Genomic DNA, 13508 nt, shown 5'->3' on the forward strand with positions numbered 1-13508 from the left:
CAGAAGTCAGTCAGATGTTCCTGCCAAGCTTTGTAATTCATCAACTCGATATGACTGGTGAGAATGACACTTAACCTCAGTGTCTTCCTTACAAAAACCGTGAGAAACGCATCAGATAAATCCCAAATGAGGGACATTCTAAAATGTACCCTCAAAGCCATCTAAGTCATCAAAAACAAGGGAAGTCTGAGAAACTGTCAGACCAGTGGTGGCTAGGGAGACATAATGACTAAATGTAATGTGATCATTTGGATGGGATGCTAGAGCAGAAAAAGAGTATGCGATAAAAACTAATGAAATCTGAATAAAGAATGGAATTTAGTTAATAATGATGTATTCATTTTGTTTCATTAGTTGTGACAGATGTTCCATAGTAATGTAAGGTATAATGTAAGATGTTAACAACTGGGGAAACTGGCTGTGGGTTATATAGGCACTCTATTAGCAACTTTCCTGTAAATCTGAGACTATTCTAAATTTGTTTATTTAAAAAAAAATCACTAAAATCTGCACAGGGCACTTAACCATATAAAGATGCTAAGCCTTGTTCATAATGAGAAATGGTAGACATACTATTTCTCACCTATCAGGTTGGCAAAAATCCAAAAAGTTGACACTATAATCTGTTGAGACAGTGGAGAAACAGCCACACTCACAGATTTATCAGAATTTTGCCAATATCTAGCAAAATTAGACACATATTTATCCTTTGGCCCAGAAATCCCATTTCTGTGGAGCCATCCTAAAGATATACAGGCAAAAATATGAAAATACATAAATATGCACAAGCCTATCCACTACAGCGTTATGTATAATAAGTAAAGATTGGAAACAATTCCAATACCCACTAGTCAAAGGTAGTCAAAACAAAAACCTGTATCCAATTAAGCCTCTAGAATCCAGGGTCCAGATCAAAATACCAATTTATAGGAAACACAGGAGACAAAATATGTTAACACAACAGATGCAGTCAGGAGCATCTAGGCAAAAACACAATGCAGAACAAAAAATGCAATTTCTTCCACAATTAAATGGCAAGGGAATAAAATTTCTCTAGTTGTCTTAAATTTTTAAATGCTAGATATTTGATAAAAATTAATTAGGTGCGATATTGTAGTTTTTTAGGATGTGCTTGTCTTTTAGAGATATATACTGTTTATACCTGAAATATGTCTAGGATTTGCTTCAAAATAATCTCAGGGTGGGGGTGTGGTTGGGAGTTTAGATGAGAAAGACTATGAATTGATTATTGTTGGAGCTGCTACATGGGAATTTCATACCATTCTCCCTACTTTCACAAACGTTTAAAACGTTCCCTAATAAAAAGGTAAGAGCAGAATTGTTCAGGTCAGAAAATTACATCTATGAGCCAGATTCAAACAGTCAGCTACCAATTTGTATGCATTGTCCTAATATATTTAATAGCATATGAATATACATGAGGGTAACAGATTGTAATGGTCCCTAGTTGAAATCCACCCCTTCCTTTTTCACCATTTATTATGGGAATTGATTTGGACAGGATTTTAGACTGCAAACATTTAAAAGTTCACGCCCTTGCTTCAGCCGGCTTCCTTCTGGAAAGCAAAGCCAGCCAGCCTGAGTGCTTATGAAGGCCCCACTGACTCATCAGCCTGGAAGGCAAGCCCTCCCTGTGTCAGCGGCCCCAGAGCAGGAGGGCAGGTGCTGGGGGAAAGAGGGCCAGCTGGTATGAGACATATGGTCTAGTAGAATAGCATGGGAGCAACCGGTACTGGAAAATAATAGCTGAGTCTGTTTTTTAATATTTATTAATCCAAAAATATGTAAAATTCCACTTTGTACCCCAGGTTCTTGGACTCTGAAGGGAGGTAGCTGCCAGCCTTAAGTATCTGGTGTAATACCCAAGTGCTCATCTCTATCTCTGGAGGAAGAAAGATGAGGAAGTGGGGCTCAAGCTAGGGAACCCCAATATCCGGTCCATGCCCTGCAGAGGACCTGCCAGGGAGACCTGACCCACAGCACTTGGCTCTTTTTGCCAGAAGAAATGGGGGCAACCGCAAGTATGGGTCACTCTGGGGCAACTCCCCCTGTACAACTAGGCCCCCTGGAGTCGGGGGGAGTTCCTTCCCTCCTCACAGGTGCCGATGGCTCAGTTCCCCCACAGCCAGCCCAGGAGAGGCATGTCCAGGAAGACAGTCCTCAAAGCAAAACTGGCTTCCAGTTTCCATCAGCTTCTGAGGAGAACCTGGAACTCGGGCCTCTTTTCCCTCTTATTCGTGACCCAGATCCACTTCCAGAGGACCCAGAGGTAGGACCCTGCCGCCCACCAGGTGCCCATTGAGGCCATCGCACCTCCACATCAGTCTGCACAGCCACCCTGGAAGCCTGGGCCAGTCACTGTCTGCAGCCTCATTACTGCATGCCAACTGGGTGCATGGGCCAGGGCCCCTGGCCAGCACTGAGGCCTGCCACAGGAGGGGCTTGGGCCACAGGCTGCAGCTGCTGCTGGGACTGCCAGATGTGATGGAGCTCCTTGAACTGTTCTACCATGCGGTCTTTGAGGTCTGGGTTTGAGATCTGTAGCCGGATGCTATCAGCCGACCAAGAAAGCTCCCCTGAGAACATCTCCAGCAGCAGCCGAGCTGCTACAGGCACCACCTGGGGGACAAAGAGGAGAAAGGACAGGGAGAACCTTGGCAGGGCTGTCCAATCCAGTTGTGCATGAGGGCGTCCTCCAGGGGGCGGGTGGTGGGCTGCATCCACCAGGAAGACGGGGCACCAACTTCTACTTCATAAAAAGGCTGCTTATGTGTGGGCAGCACTGGTCCTTGATTAACTCTGATCACTGAGTTCACACTACCCAGAGGGCCCTGCGCCTCCACCCTGGGGCAAGGGCCTAGCCCCAGGATTCCCCAATATTCAAACCAAAGCAGAGTTGGGGGGTGGGGGGTGGGAGTATACCTGTACAGTGATGAGCTTCTTCTCTCGGGGTTTGCGATCAGGCCACTCCTCCCCAAAGCAGAAGAAGATCTCAAACGGTGGTGGGGTGTTGGTCTGGCCCTTCTGGAACAGGATGAGCTCTGCATTGAGATTGAGACCCTTAGTCAGAGGCTGGCACCATGCCCCTGGATGAAAGGAGACCAAGAGGAACACGACGTGGGGCCCTCACCATTGAGAAAATGCTCCAGGCTGAAGAGCTTGGTCTTGACCTCCCGCTGGATGGGGTTGGGGTGTGAGCCATGGGCTGAGGCACAGGGCCCGCTCCAGAACACCTTGCACTGGCACAGGCGGATGGCATACAGATCCTGGCCTTGTAGCTGGAGGATGAGCCCGCGGTCCAGGACATCCAGCAGCTGGTTGGTATAAAAGCGCTGCTTGTCGCTGGGGATGTCCTCGGGGCTGGGGAAGCGCACTTGTTCTAGGCTCACAGGGCCAAAGAGCTCCACCTGCTCCTGGGTGGCCTCCAGCTGGCTGTAGAAGAGCCGGCAGCCATGGGGGTTGCTGATGGTGAGGGCCCGGGGTGGCCTCCCCCGGTACTGAAACTTGATCTCCAGGTCGGTCACTGCAGGGCAGAGGGGCAGGCCCGCCCCGCCCGTGAGCCCCATGCCTTCCCATTCTGCAACCCACTGACTTTCTCTGCCTTCTCTGCCCCATGGCCAGGCCATCGTCAGCTCTCCCACTTCCTTCCTCCACCCAAGCAGGGACTGGCGTGGGCGTTTTTGTTCTCCTCGTCATCCTCCACCTTCCCAGCACTGCTTTTCCCTGCGCAGCCCCCCGGGGTCCTTACGAGGCAGCATGTGAGGGCTGATCAGCAGGTCGGGCAGGAGTTGTTCGCCTGTTGGGGGCAGGCTGGCAGCCAGGGTCCCAGGCTGTGGGCTCGGCAGGACCTCAGAAAGCAGCTCCTCAAAGTCAGCAGGGTTGCCAGGGGCAGGGCCCAGGAGGCTGGGGTCTGGAGCAGGCGGACCCAGCACCACAGGCGGCTGGAGAGTGGGTGGCCACTTGACATCCTCTTTGGGTAAAGAATAGGGTGCCATTGGGGGGCCGGGCTGCACTGCTTCTACGGAAGGTGGCGGCGGACAAAGCTTCAATGCCACTTCCAGGAGCTGCCTCCCAGGCCCACCTACTCCCAGCCCTGGGCCGCCCCCCAGCCTCCCTTCAGCCCCCTCCCAGGTACCCGTGGTACCTGCAGCTCCTCCTTATACTAAACCCCCAACCACACCGCCTCCCAGCCCCACCTGTGAGGCTCAGGCTTGGTAACATCCTCTGGAGCTGAAAGGAAGACACAGGCAAAGGAGGAGGGAGGAGGTCAGAGAGAGAGAAGGGAGGACAGGTTATTAAATTGATCTGATGCTAAAGAATGAGACCCACAAGGCAATTCCCTGGCCTTCCACTTAGGCGAGGCCAGACCCTGCGTCCAGGCCCAGCTCGGCCATCCCAAGCACATCAGTAGGCTCTCAGTGCCCCAGTTTCCGCCTTCTGCAGGTGGTAATACCTACTAAGCCCCAACTGCTGAGGGTGAGACCATGTGTGTGCATGCTTTATACCAACAAAGTCCCAGGGAGGTTCAAGGTGGTGACTTTGTTCCTGTCTCCAGAATCCCGAGAGAAGAAACTCAGAGAAGAGCTGCAGAGACAGAGCTGCAGCAGAAACAGCTGCAGAAACAGTTCCATTCTCAGAGGAATGGAACTGCTCCATCCTACAGTGGAGTAGGACAGCAGAAACGCCCTAGCAAGGCCCACCGCATCAGCGCAGGCAGATGCTGCGAAGAGCGGCCCCCGAGCTCACCTCTTCCTCTTCCTCCTCCTCCTCCTCTCCCGCACCGAGAGTGTAATCCTCACTGGGCTGTGCCTCTGCCGAGTGAGGGAGAGAAAAGAAAGACAGGAAGGGAGTTCAGTGGAGGAGGAGGAGGAAGGCCACCAGGGCTCCATGTGGCAGCTCCTGCTGCGGCTTCTCCCCCTGCCCAGAGCCGCCCAAACACAGAGCGAGTGAAGGGCCGCACAGCCACCAGCAATCACTAGGGACGCCCCTGACCCCACGGCACTCTGCTCCCTGGGCCACCCGACCTACATTCACTGGAGCCGAGAGCCAAGAACCAGGGTGGGTTGAGGAAGACAAACCTGGGGGCCTGGTCCATGCCAAGCCATTCCTGGCCTCACAAATGATCCACTCCTGGGAGCCCTGGATGTTATGACCTAGCAGCATGCCCCCGACCACTGCTCGTTGGAGGGGCCCCTGGCCCTTCCTGCATAGCCTCCCAGGTGTCCCACACAGGGCCAGACAGGATACCTGCAGGAGTGGGGCCATTGGAGCAGACCTCGTAGATCTTGTAGGGCTGAGGCGGCATGTCCCGGGGCCCATCATAGATGAGGCGAAAGTCACGGCTCTTGTTAAGGGCACAGCGCAGGTTGGCCTTCCACTTGGCCGGATCAGCCTCGTCCACCCCCTCGGTGTACTTTCCCGTCTCCTTGGCCCAGGCCTAGGTCAGAAAGACAAGACAGGCGACCACAGAGAACCTCACCCCTCACAAAAGCCCCTCCTGGCCAGTGGGAGTCGCTGCTGTGCGGTGAGACCTTCAGCGACACACTGGTGGAGCCCAAGTGTCCGTTTGCAAGGTGGGAGATGGGAGGCCAGTCCCTTGGGGCTCCAACAAGCTAAAGGAAATCTAGGTGCTTTGAAGGGCATTGTACCCACTGGTCCTAAGGTGGCAAATAGGTACAATCTCTGAGGAGGATGGGGTAACATGGTGGATAAGAGCATGGGATCTGGAGCAGAACTGGGTTTGAATCCGGAATCTGCCACCGCCCGCTGTGTGCCAGGGTGGGTTACTTTGCCTCTCTTTGCTTTGATCTCCCCAACACAGTGCCTACCTCACAGTGTGGCGGTGAAGACTCAGGGCTAATGCACATAAGCTCTCTGAACTGTGTCTGCACTTGGGATGGACTCCGTACACTTCAGCTGTTGGTATTATTATAATTATCATAATTATTATTATTTTTTGGCCTCGCTGCACGGCTTGCGGGATCTCAGTTCCCCGACCAGGGATTGAACCCGGGCCGTGGCAGTGAAAGTGCCAAATCCTAACCACTAGACCACCAGGGAACTCCTGGTATTATTATTTTGGAGGGCAATTTGGTTGATATCAAGATTGCAAATGTTTCTGCCCTTTAACCCAGCAATTTGACTTCTGGGAATTTATCCTACGGATGCAGAAGCATCCGCACAAAAGTTTGCACATACAAGGTTATTCACTGCAGCTCTGTTTACAAAAGAAAAAGACCCCAAATAATCTAAATGTCCATTAATGGGAGCTGGTTAAATTATGGCCAACCCATAGAATGGAATACTGGGCAGCAAGAAAAAAAAAAAAAGGGAAGCTTTGATATACTAACATGTTGTAATCTTCAAGAAATGAGGTACAGAAGAGTATGTAAACATCTACCATTTTTGTCAAAAGTTGGGGAAAGAATAGGTATATATTTGCTTGTATATGCACAAAAATCTCTCAGGAAGGATAAACAAGAAACTGATAATACTAATTGCCCCATAGGAGGGGGTTGGGTGGCTGGGGGACAGTCTCCCATAAGGGAGACTTTTTGCTGTTAACCATTTTGCACTTCTTAAATGTTGAATTGTGTGACCATGTTACCTATTCAAAAATAAGAAATGGATATGAAGGGAACCTTGAAAAGGTAAATACCAAGTGCAAAGACTAAGAAATACATAGCCAAAGCTTTAAAACGAAGCATTCCCTTTGACCCAGAAATGTTTAACGAGGAACTAACCCCAAAGAAAATCATTTAAGATGTGCCAAGGGTAAGAGGTTAGAGGGCGTGCATGGCAATGTGGTCTTCAACACAAGAGACCCTGAAAGCCACCTGAGGTGTCCAAAAACTGGGACTGGGTGACTAAAGTGTGCTAACCCCTCCAATGGAACATTCAGTGGTCACTAAAGGTGCTGTGGCATTTGTTGGAGAGGAAAGCTAGTCCTGATGTGGGGTGAAAAATACAGGTTATAAAATAGAATCTATGGTTTGATTCCATGTTTGCACTTCATATACACACACATGCAGAAAACTGAAAATGTAAGCAAAAAATATTCATAGTAGTTACCTCCTAGTATTAAGATTAAGGGGGAATTCTGTGGTCTTCTTTTAGCGTATGTGCACACCAAACGTGCACCCTGGACAGGCACTCACGTGTGATGAAAATGACACAAGAACAAGGAGGAAGAGAAGGAGTTACAGGAAGGTCTCCTGGGGGGTCCTTCAGTCCTCACCTTGCTCTGGGGATCAGGTTAGAAAGATGTGCACTGTGATGATGCCTGCGGCCCCTTAGCCCAGGCCTGGGGTCACCTGCAGCAAGGCAGCTAGGAGAGAGGCCAGCCTGAGACGTAGAGGGAGTTCTCTTCTAGGGAGGGGGGCCTCAGAGGTCCAGGCGGTACGCCTGTCCAGGGCTTACCTTGAAGATGGTGTTATCTCCATCCTGGCTGGGGCCGTGCCGCGTGGCATGGCGCCAGGGGATATAGAAGCATTTCTTTTCGCCATTGACCCACTGAAGCCCCGGGTACTGGCAGCTGTTCACCTGGGCGACCAGCCAGGGCTTCAGCCGTACGCGGCGGGGCGGAGGAAGGGCAGCAGGGGCAGGCTGGTTCATGGCAAAGGCGTCTGCCGGAGAGAGCAGAGGGGGAGCACATCAGCACGTCAGCTGGCCACTCCCTGCAGCAGGGGACGTGGGGGCGCTCGGGGGGCCGAGGCACGGGGCCGTTAGGGCTTTCCCTTCCTCCAGCACGGGCGGCCGGAGTCACTGCCGTCCATCCAGGTGCTCAAGTCAGTTCTCCTCTCCAGCCACCAGCTTTCCTGTCACAGTGTCCCTGCCTGTGGGCTTTGTGTTTGGGGGGAAGGAAGGAGGGGGTGTACAGCTCTAGTGGATGCTGTGGGTGCCCCACCCGGACGCCCCGTGCCAGGCAGGGCATCAATTCCCCAGTTGCTGTGAGGGAGGCACAGCACAGAGCCGCCAGTCGCCAGAGAACCGCCCTCGGTTGCCTCACTCCCGGGCCGGGCCCACCCCTCCACTCTGGGGGGACAGCCCACAGCCAGTGGGCAACTGACACACGGGGACAGAAGGCTGGTCCCCTGGCTTCAGGTGGAGCAAATGTGCGCTCCAGGCTCCTCGTGGGTTCGGGCTGAAGCCAGCCTCCAGCTGAGTCCACATCCTGGCTTAGCTTTCTTCCTGCCCCAGCCCTGCTCCCTCCCTCTCCTCCAGAGAACCCCTCACCAAACCACCTTCTAGGAAAGCCGGCTAAGACAAAGGTAGAACCTGTGAGTCAGGGAGGGTTTTCCCACCCAGTCCTCAGAGCTTCCTTTCTTCCTCAGTTTCCCTCAGGGATGAAGCTTCCCACCCTCCCCTGACCTGGACAGCTTGAGAGAAATCCCATCAGCCAACTCCCTCTACCGCCTGCATCACTGGCAAGGACAGCCGCCACCAAATTTAGAACTTACCCTTTTCAAGCCATCAATTCCTAGACTCTGGTTCCTCCCACCAACCATGCATTCATTCAGCAGCACCTAGTAAGCACCTTATGTTTGCAGGCCCTGTGCTGTGGGATCCACAGAGGCAGGGTCCCCACTGGAGTGAGTGCCACCCCCCGGGCCGCAGTCTCCGCCTCCCTTGTCAGAGGCCAGCTGGCCACAGGGAACCCCTGCCTCCTTCCCTCCACCTGCCAGCCCCTCTCCAGACCCAGGACTGAAACTTCTCTTCACTGTCCTGAGCCCCCTCTTGCCCCGCTCCACTCCTGGGTAGTCTCTCCCCTGCCATTGCCCTTAACCTGTGAGCCAGGGTCAGAGACAGAAAGGACCGAGCCATCATAGACCCCCATCCTGAGACTCAGAGGGGACTCTGTCGCTGGTCAAGGAAGGAACAAAGGGCTGAGCCACGATGAGAAATCAGGCTGCCTCCTGCCCGGGGCTCTAGTTTCTGAGCACATGTGAGTTAGGTGGGTGTGCAAGCGTGTGTGTAAGAGGGCACACACTGCCCCGGCACCATGCTCCTCTCCCACTTCCTTGGTACCACTGTCCCTCACAGAAGATGCTCCACAAGTAATGGAGAGGGAGTGGTGGCAATGAGGATGGGGTGGGCCAGGGTCCTTCCCAGAGGCCGTGCTTCCTGGAACAAGGGTGCCCACACTTGGCCTCTGGGGTGGGCCCCCCAGCACTCACATGCCCCTCTCCAGAGTGCCATGGGCGGTCCTGAACTCTTCTCCATTGAGGTGAGTGGTTTGGGGCTCTTACTCAGCCTTGCACTGCCTCTTCCCCATCTTGTTTACCTTCCAGGTGGGTGGGCGACCTCTTCGAGGGCAGGAGTGCCTCCTGCTCTTCTTCCTCACCACTCGCCCCCCTCCCGGACACCCTGCCATTCAGTGGACCAAAATAGGACTTAAGAAATACCAACCAGATGTTGGAAGCATCTGTCCTCCAGCTGTTTATTCCCCCCACCGCCGCCCCACAACCAGCCCTGCTCTCCCCAGGATCCTCCTCTGACTCAAGGGTGAGACCAGACCCAAGAGGAAGGCTGCAGGGGCTGTGATGCAGGTGAGGGTCTCAGGGGGGCAGGCCTGTCAGGGAAGGAATGACTGAAGGAAATGGGGTATCTGGGTAGGTGAAGTGAACACTCAGTGGGGTGGGAATGAGAGGTACCACCGTGTGACAAAGAGACTAGGGTTGAAGTCAACACCCGGACAGCCTCCACTGAGACAGACTAGACCCAGGTTGAAGAACTTTCTAACAGCTAAAGCCACCCAACCACAGGCCGGACTGCTGCTGGGAGCAACGGTTTCTGGGAGTACACAAGCTCTGGCGGGCTTCCTGGCCTGCACTGGGACACACAAACACACACACACACACACACACCCCATCCTCCCAGGCCTGCTTTGGAATTTCCCCTGAAATTCCCTGCCCCAGTACCTTGCTGGGTTGTGGCAGCTAAGTGCCACCTCCACGCCACTAAGGAGTCTCATCTGCAGGCCTCCCCTCAGAGCAGTGCCCAGCGCTGGGCCGGGACCGGGAAGGTGGGAGATTGTCCAGCCCTGCCCCCAGGCCTCAGAAGATGGGTGGCTCGGTTCCCTTTTCTGCACTAGCCTCCACCCAGCCCCAAGGGAAATGAAAGTGGCCAGACCGGACAACTCGGAAACCTGACTCACTGTGAGCTGGGGGAGGGAAGGGATGTGGAGAAAATCACATTCGGGTCCCCCAGACCAAATTCTCAATCTCTCACCTTGTAGCCCATCCCCCACCCCCCAAGCCCGCTGGCAGGCACTGTACATTGTGTGGTTCACAGCACCGGAGAACCTCACCCAATATGTATTTGTAGCATCCCCACCCTCCCAAAGGCCTGGGTCCTAGAATAGAGGGGTGGCAGTCACCAGTAGCAGGCCATTCTGGCTAAGAGAAGGTGGACAGAGGAAAGCTCTGTTGACACAGAAGACAAGGCAAGCTTTCCTGATGACCCACACACATGGTCAGCCCGCAGCTGTGCCAAAGGTGGTGCGGCTGGGAGGCCAGAAAGGTCGAGTCCTCTGCCCAGGGCAAGAAGGAAGTCAGGGCGAGGAACACTGCCTGGCCTGGGCCAACACTGCTTTTCAACACAAAGGTCTTGAAATTATAACTCTGACCTCTTGGCAGTAAGGTGCAACCCCTTCAAGCAGTACAGGGAGGGGCTGTGGAGAGAGCCTCCCATGACAAGCCTGACCAGGGCCAAGAGAGAGTCTGTCCAGCATGCCACAGAAGTGTCTTCAGCCACAGGGGGTCTTCCTGCCTCCAGGTGCACCAGGACCAGGCTCAGCATCAGCTCCCCAAGGAGGCTTCCTCCCACCGGGAGACAGGCTTAGATCTGATTCAGACTATCCCAATGCCAGGAGTTCCGAATTTCAGTGCCTTTGTGCTCCATCCCTACTTTCCCTCCACGTAGAAGCAGTAGCCCAGATTCCCAGGGTGTCCCAGAAGCTATAGCACAGCGCTGAGAAATTCCATCCTACACCCCCTACCTGCTGCTGGGAGGAGGACTTGATTTTCCATCAGAGGTCAGGCTAGTCAGGGGGTCTGCCCTGACTCCTTGACAGCTGAGCCGGTCTGCAGCCCTCAGACCTAGCCTTGTGGATTTGAGCACTGGAGAGCGGAAAGGCGGAAGTGCTTCCATGGGAACATCAAAGGAGGTGTGGCCTGTTGAGGACCCGAGGAAGCCCCCAAAGGTGAAGGGGCAGCCCAGGAGCTCCTCCTGAGGGGGGAAGGCCCCACATCTCCTGAAGTCCCAGGAGCCAGCCACCAGAGGAGCCTGGAACATTGTGGGCACCAGGGACCCCCTAGGGGAGGAAGCTCTGCAGCCCCCAATAGTGGGCAGATCAGCAAGCCCTTGCACCTCCCGAGTTTCTCTGATTCAGACGTCTCCCCGCTGTCTCCACACCAGGCTCCTGGAGAAGGCAAGGGGTTCCCTGCCCCCGGCAAGACCTTAAGCCCCGCCCCCTCATGGTGAATTGACCACACCCTGAGAATAGCTGAGGCTCTGGGGCAGCTGATGCGGCGAAAGAAGCTTTTCTCGGCTTCATTTCGGGGGCACGGTGGGGTAAGGCCAAGGCGCAGGGGGAAAACCCCAAGATAGGCCCTTTAGGTAAAAAAGGGTGGTTTCCCATAGCTTCTCTTGACTTGCTGGAAGCCCGAGCGCCCTAGCCCGATAGCTCTGCTCTGGCCCGGCTGCCCCTCCCGAGGGCCTCTAGCTTCCTCCATCGGCCCCGTCCTCGTCCTTACTGGTCCTGGTCACTCGTCCCAGGTCTGGGCGCTCGTGGAACCCAGGCCCGGCCCTGCCCTCTGGACCGCCCCCGCCGGTGCTCCCCGGGTGACTTGCCCGCGCCTCCTGGGCCAGCCCACGAAACCACCACCCCCCTACCCCGCCCGGGGCGCTGGCTTAGGGTCTGCCTCTCGGACGCTTCTCCGGCTGGTGGCGCCCCCGCCCTCGTCCCCCCTGTGATGTGCCCAGGGTGGCGGCGTGGCCGGGAAAGTCCCCCTCGCCCCTGCTCCCGAGTGCCGGATCCGGCGGCTCTGGGGTCGCGGAGACAACCCCGGCGCAGGTGTTCATCATCTCCTATCCCGCATCACGGTCACGCTGGTCTCACTTTCCCTCCGCTTTTAGACTCTTAATTGTTTCGTTTCTAAGTTCGGGGGAAGGCCGTAAAGAAACTAGTCTAAGAAGTATCGCGCCCGTGGTTCCTCTCTGTTAGAGGAAGGTCAGCGCCTTCTTTTCTCGGCCACGAGTCGAAGGACGGCCGGCGCCTCAGCCTGACACCATCTTACTACACACTCTCTGCCCGAATTCTTGCCATTGGCCTTAAGATCCAGGGAGGATGAACCTTTTTAAAACTCATTCTCTTACTCGAAAGGATGAGAGGTGCCAGGGGAAGAGGGATCGGAGTGCACAGAAAGGGGGAATCGGGGTTTGCCCCTCCCATGGCCCAAGCCGGGCGCCCGGGCGCTGCCCATCCTTGGCGGTGGCGAGAAGAAGGGAGAGAAGCAGCAGAGCTGGCGCCCCTGGCAGCAGTGCCTACTGCGCCGCCCGCGCCTCCGGGCTCCCCGGGCGCCTTCGGGACGAAGGCTGCTGGTGCGGGGCACCCCACGCTGATCAGGACGTAGGAGGCATCTTGGAGGCCGCCAGAACGGCGGGGCGCGCCCTGCCTTACGCGACACCCCCGCGTACCCCCACCGAGCTCGGGCGCCAGGAGAAGCCGGCGCTGACCCCTACCGCCCGCCCGCCCCGCTCCGGTCCCCCGCCCGCCGCCGGCGGGTGCCCCGCGGGCGCGGAGAGGAGCGCGCGGCAGCCGGGACCTACCTGTCTGCGGTGCGCCCGCTTGGCTGCGCCCGGGAGCACGGGCCAGGCGGTGGGGCCGAACTGCGCCCTCCCGGAGCCGCGCTTGTCTGTCCGCCCGCCCTCCCGGCACTTCCGCATCACCGCCCCCGCCCCTGGGCCGAGGGCCGCCGAGCCTGGGTGCGCGGGCAGCGCCCCGCCCTGCCCCGCGAAGCCACCGTGGGGTCTCCGCGCAGACCCAGCGACCGAGGGGCCGGGCTGAGCCTCGGGCCAGGCTGGTCCCCCTGCAGCCCAGGGCCTGGGGGAGACGCCAGGCGGCGAGGTAGCCTGGACTGACTACTGGGCTCCTTCAGCAACCGGGAAGCGCGAAATAGTCGTTCGACACCCCTAGCCCCCCACCCCACCCTGCCGCGGTGCTCGGCTGGGCCCGGGAGCTTCCCAGCCTGTCCCTCCGGGAGCTCAAGATCGGTGCGGATTTTGGCGATCAACCGAGCCACGTACCAGCGCGGTGGGGCGGACTGATAGACAGCCCCCGGCCCTCGCCCGCCAGCCTGCGAACTCTACCGAGGGTCGCCGGCACCCAGCCGAGGGTCGCTGGCACCCAGACTCAGACACCCCCTCCACGACGTGCCTGCAGACAGGGATCCTCAGGCTACTCTGTTCCTTTCTAATTCTCAACC

At 56.0% G+C, this 13508-nt stretch overlaps 1 protein-coding gene across 4 annotated transcripts; it reads right to left on the minus strand.

Annotated features, from left to right (window-relative positions):
* Positions 1 to 1774: 1774 nt before the first annotated feature.
* On the minus strand, positions 1775 to 12930 carry IRF5 (interferon regulatory factor 5). 4 transcript variants are annotated; one of them, XM_059932641.1, is made up of 9 exons: positions 12853 to 12930; positions 7441 to 7646; positions 5269 to 5458; positions 4768 to 4832; positions 4218 to 4251; positions 3770 to 3991; positions 3152 to 3544; positions 2944 to 3062; positions 1775 to 2640 (listed from the first exon to the last, which is right to left on the minus strand). In XM_059932641.1, exons 2-9 carry the CDS (start codon positions 7633 to 7635, stop codon positions 2395 to 2397), a joined length of 1464 nt encoding a protein of 487 aa, XP_059788624.1. In that variant the 5' UTR covers positions 7636 to 7646; positions 12853 to 12930; the 3' UTR covers positions 1775 to 2394. The 4 variants fall into 4 exon arrangements, with proteins under 4 accessions (XP_059788624.1, XP_059788623.1, XP_059788626.1 ...); XM_059932640.1 differs by having other exon boundaries at positions 3770 to 4039; XM_059932643.1 differs by lacking the exons at positions 4768 to 4832; positions 12853 to 12930 and having other exon boundaries at positions 7441 to 7609.
* Positions 12931 to 13508: the final 578 nt, after the last annotated feature.

The sequence above is a fragment of the Balaenoptera ricei genome, chromosome 9 (assembly GCF_028023285.1).
Source record: "Balaenoptera ricei isolate mBalRic1 chromosome 9, mBalRic1.hap2, whole genome shotgun sequence".
Lineage (NCBI taxonomy): Eukaryota > Metazoa > Chordata > Mammalia > Artiodactyla > Balaenopteridae > Balaenoptera > Balaenoptera ricei.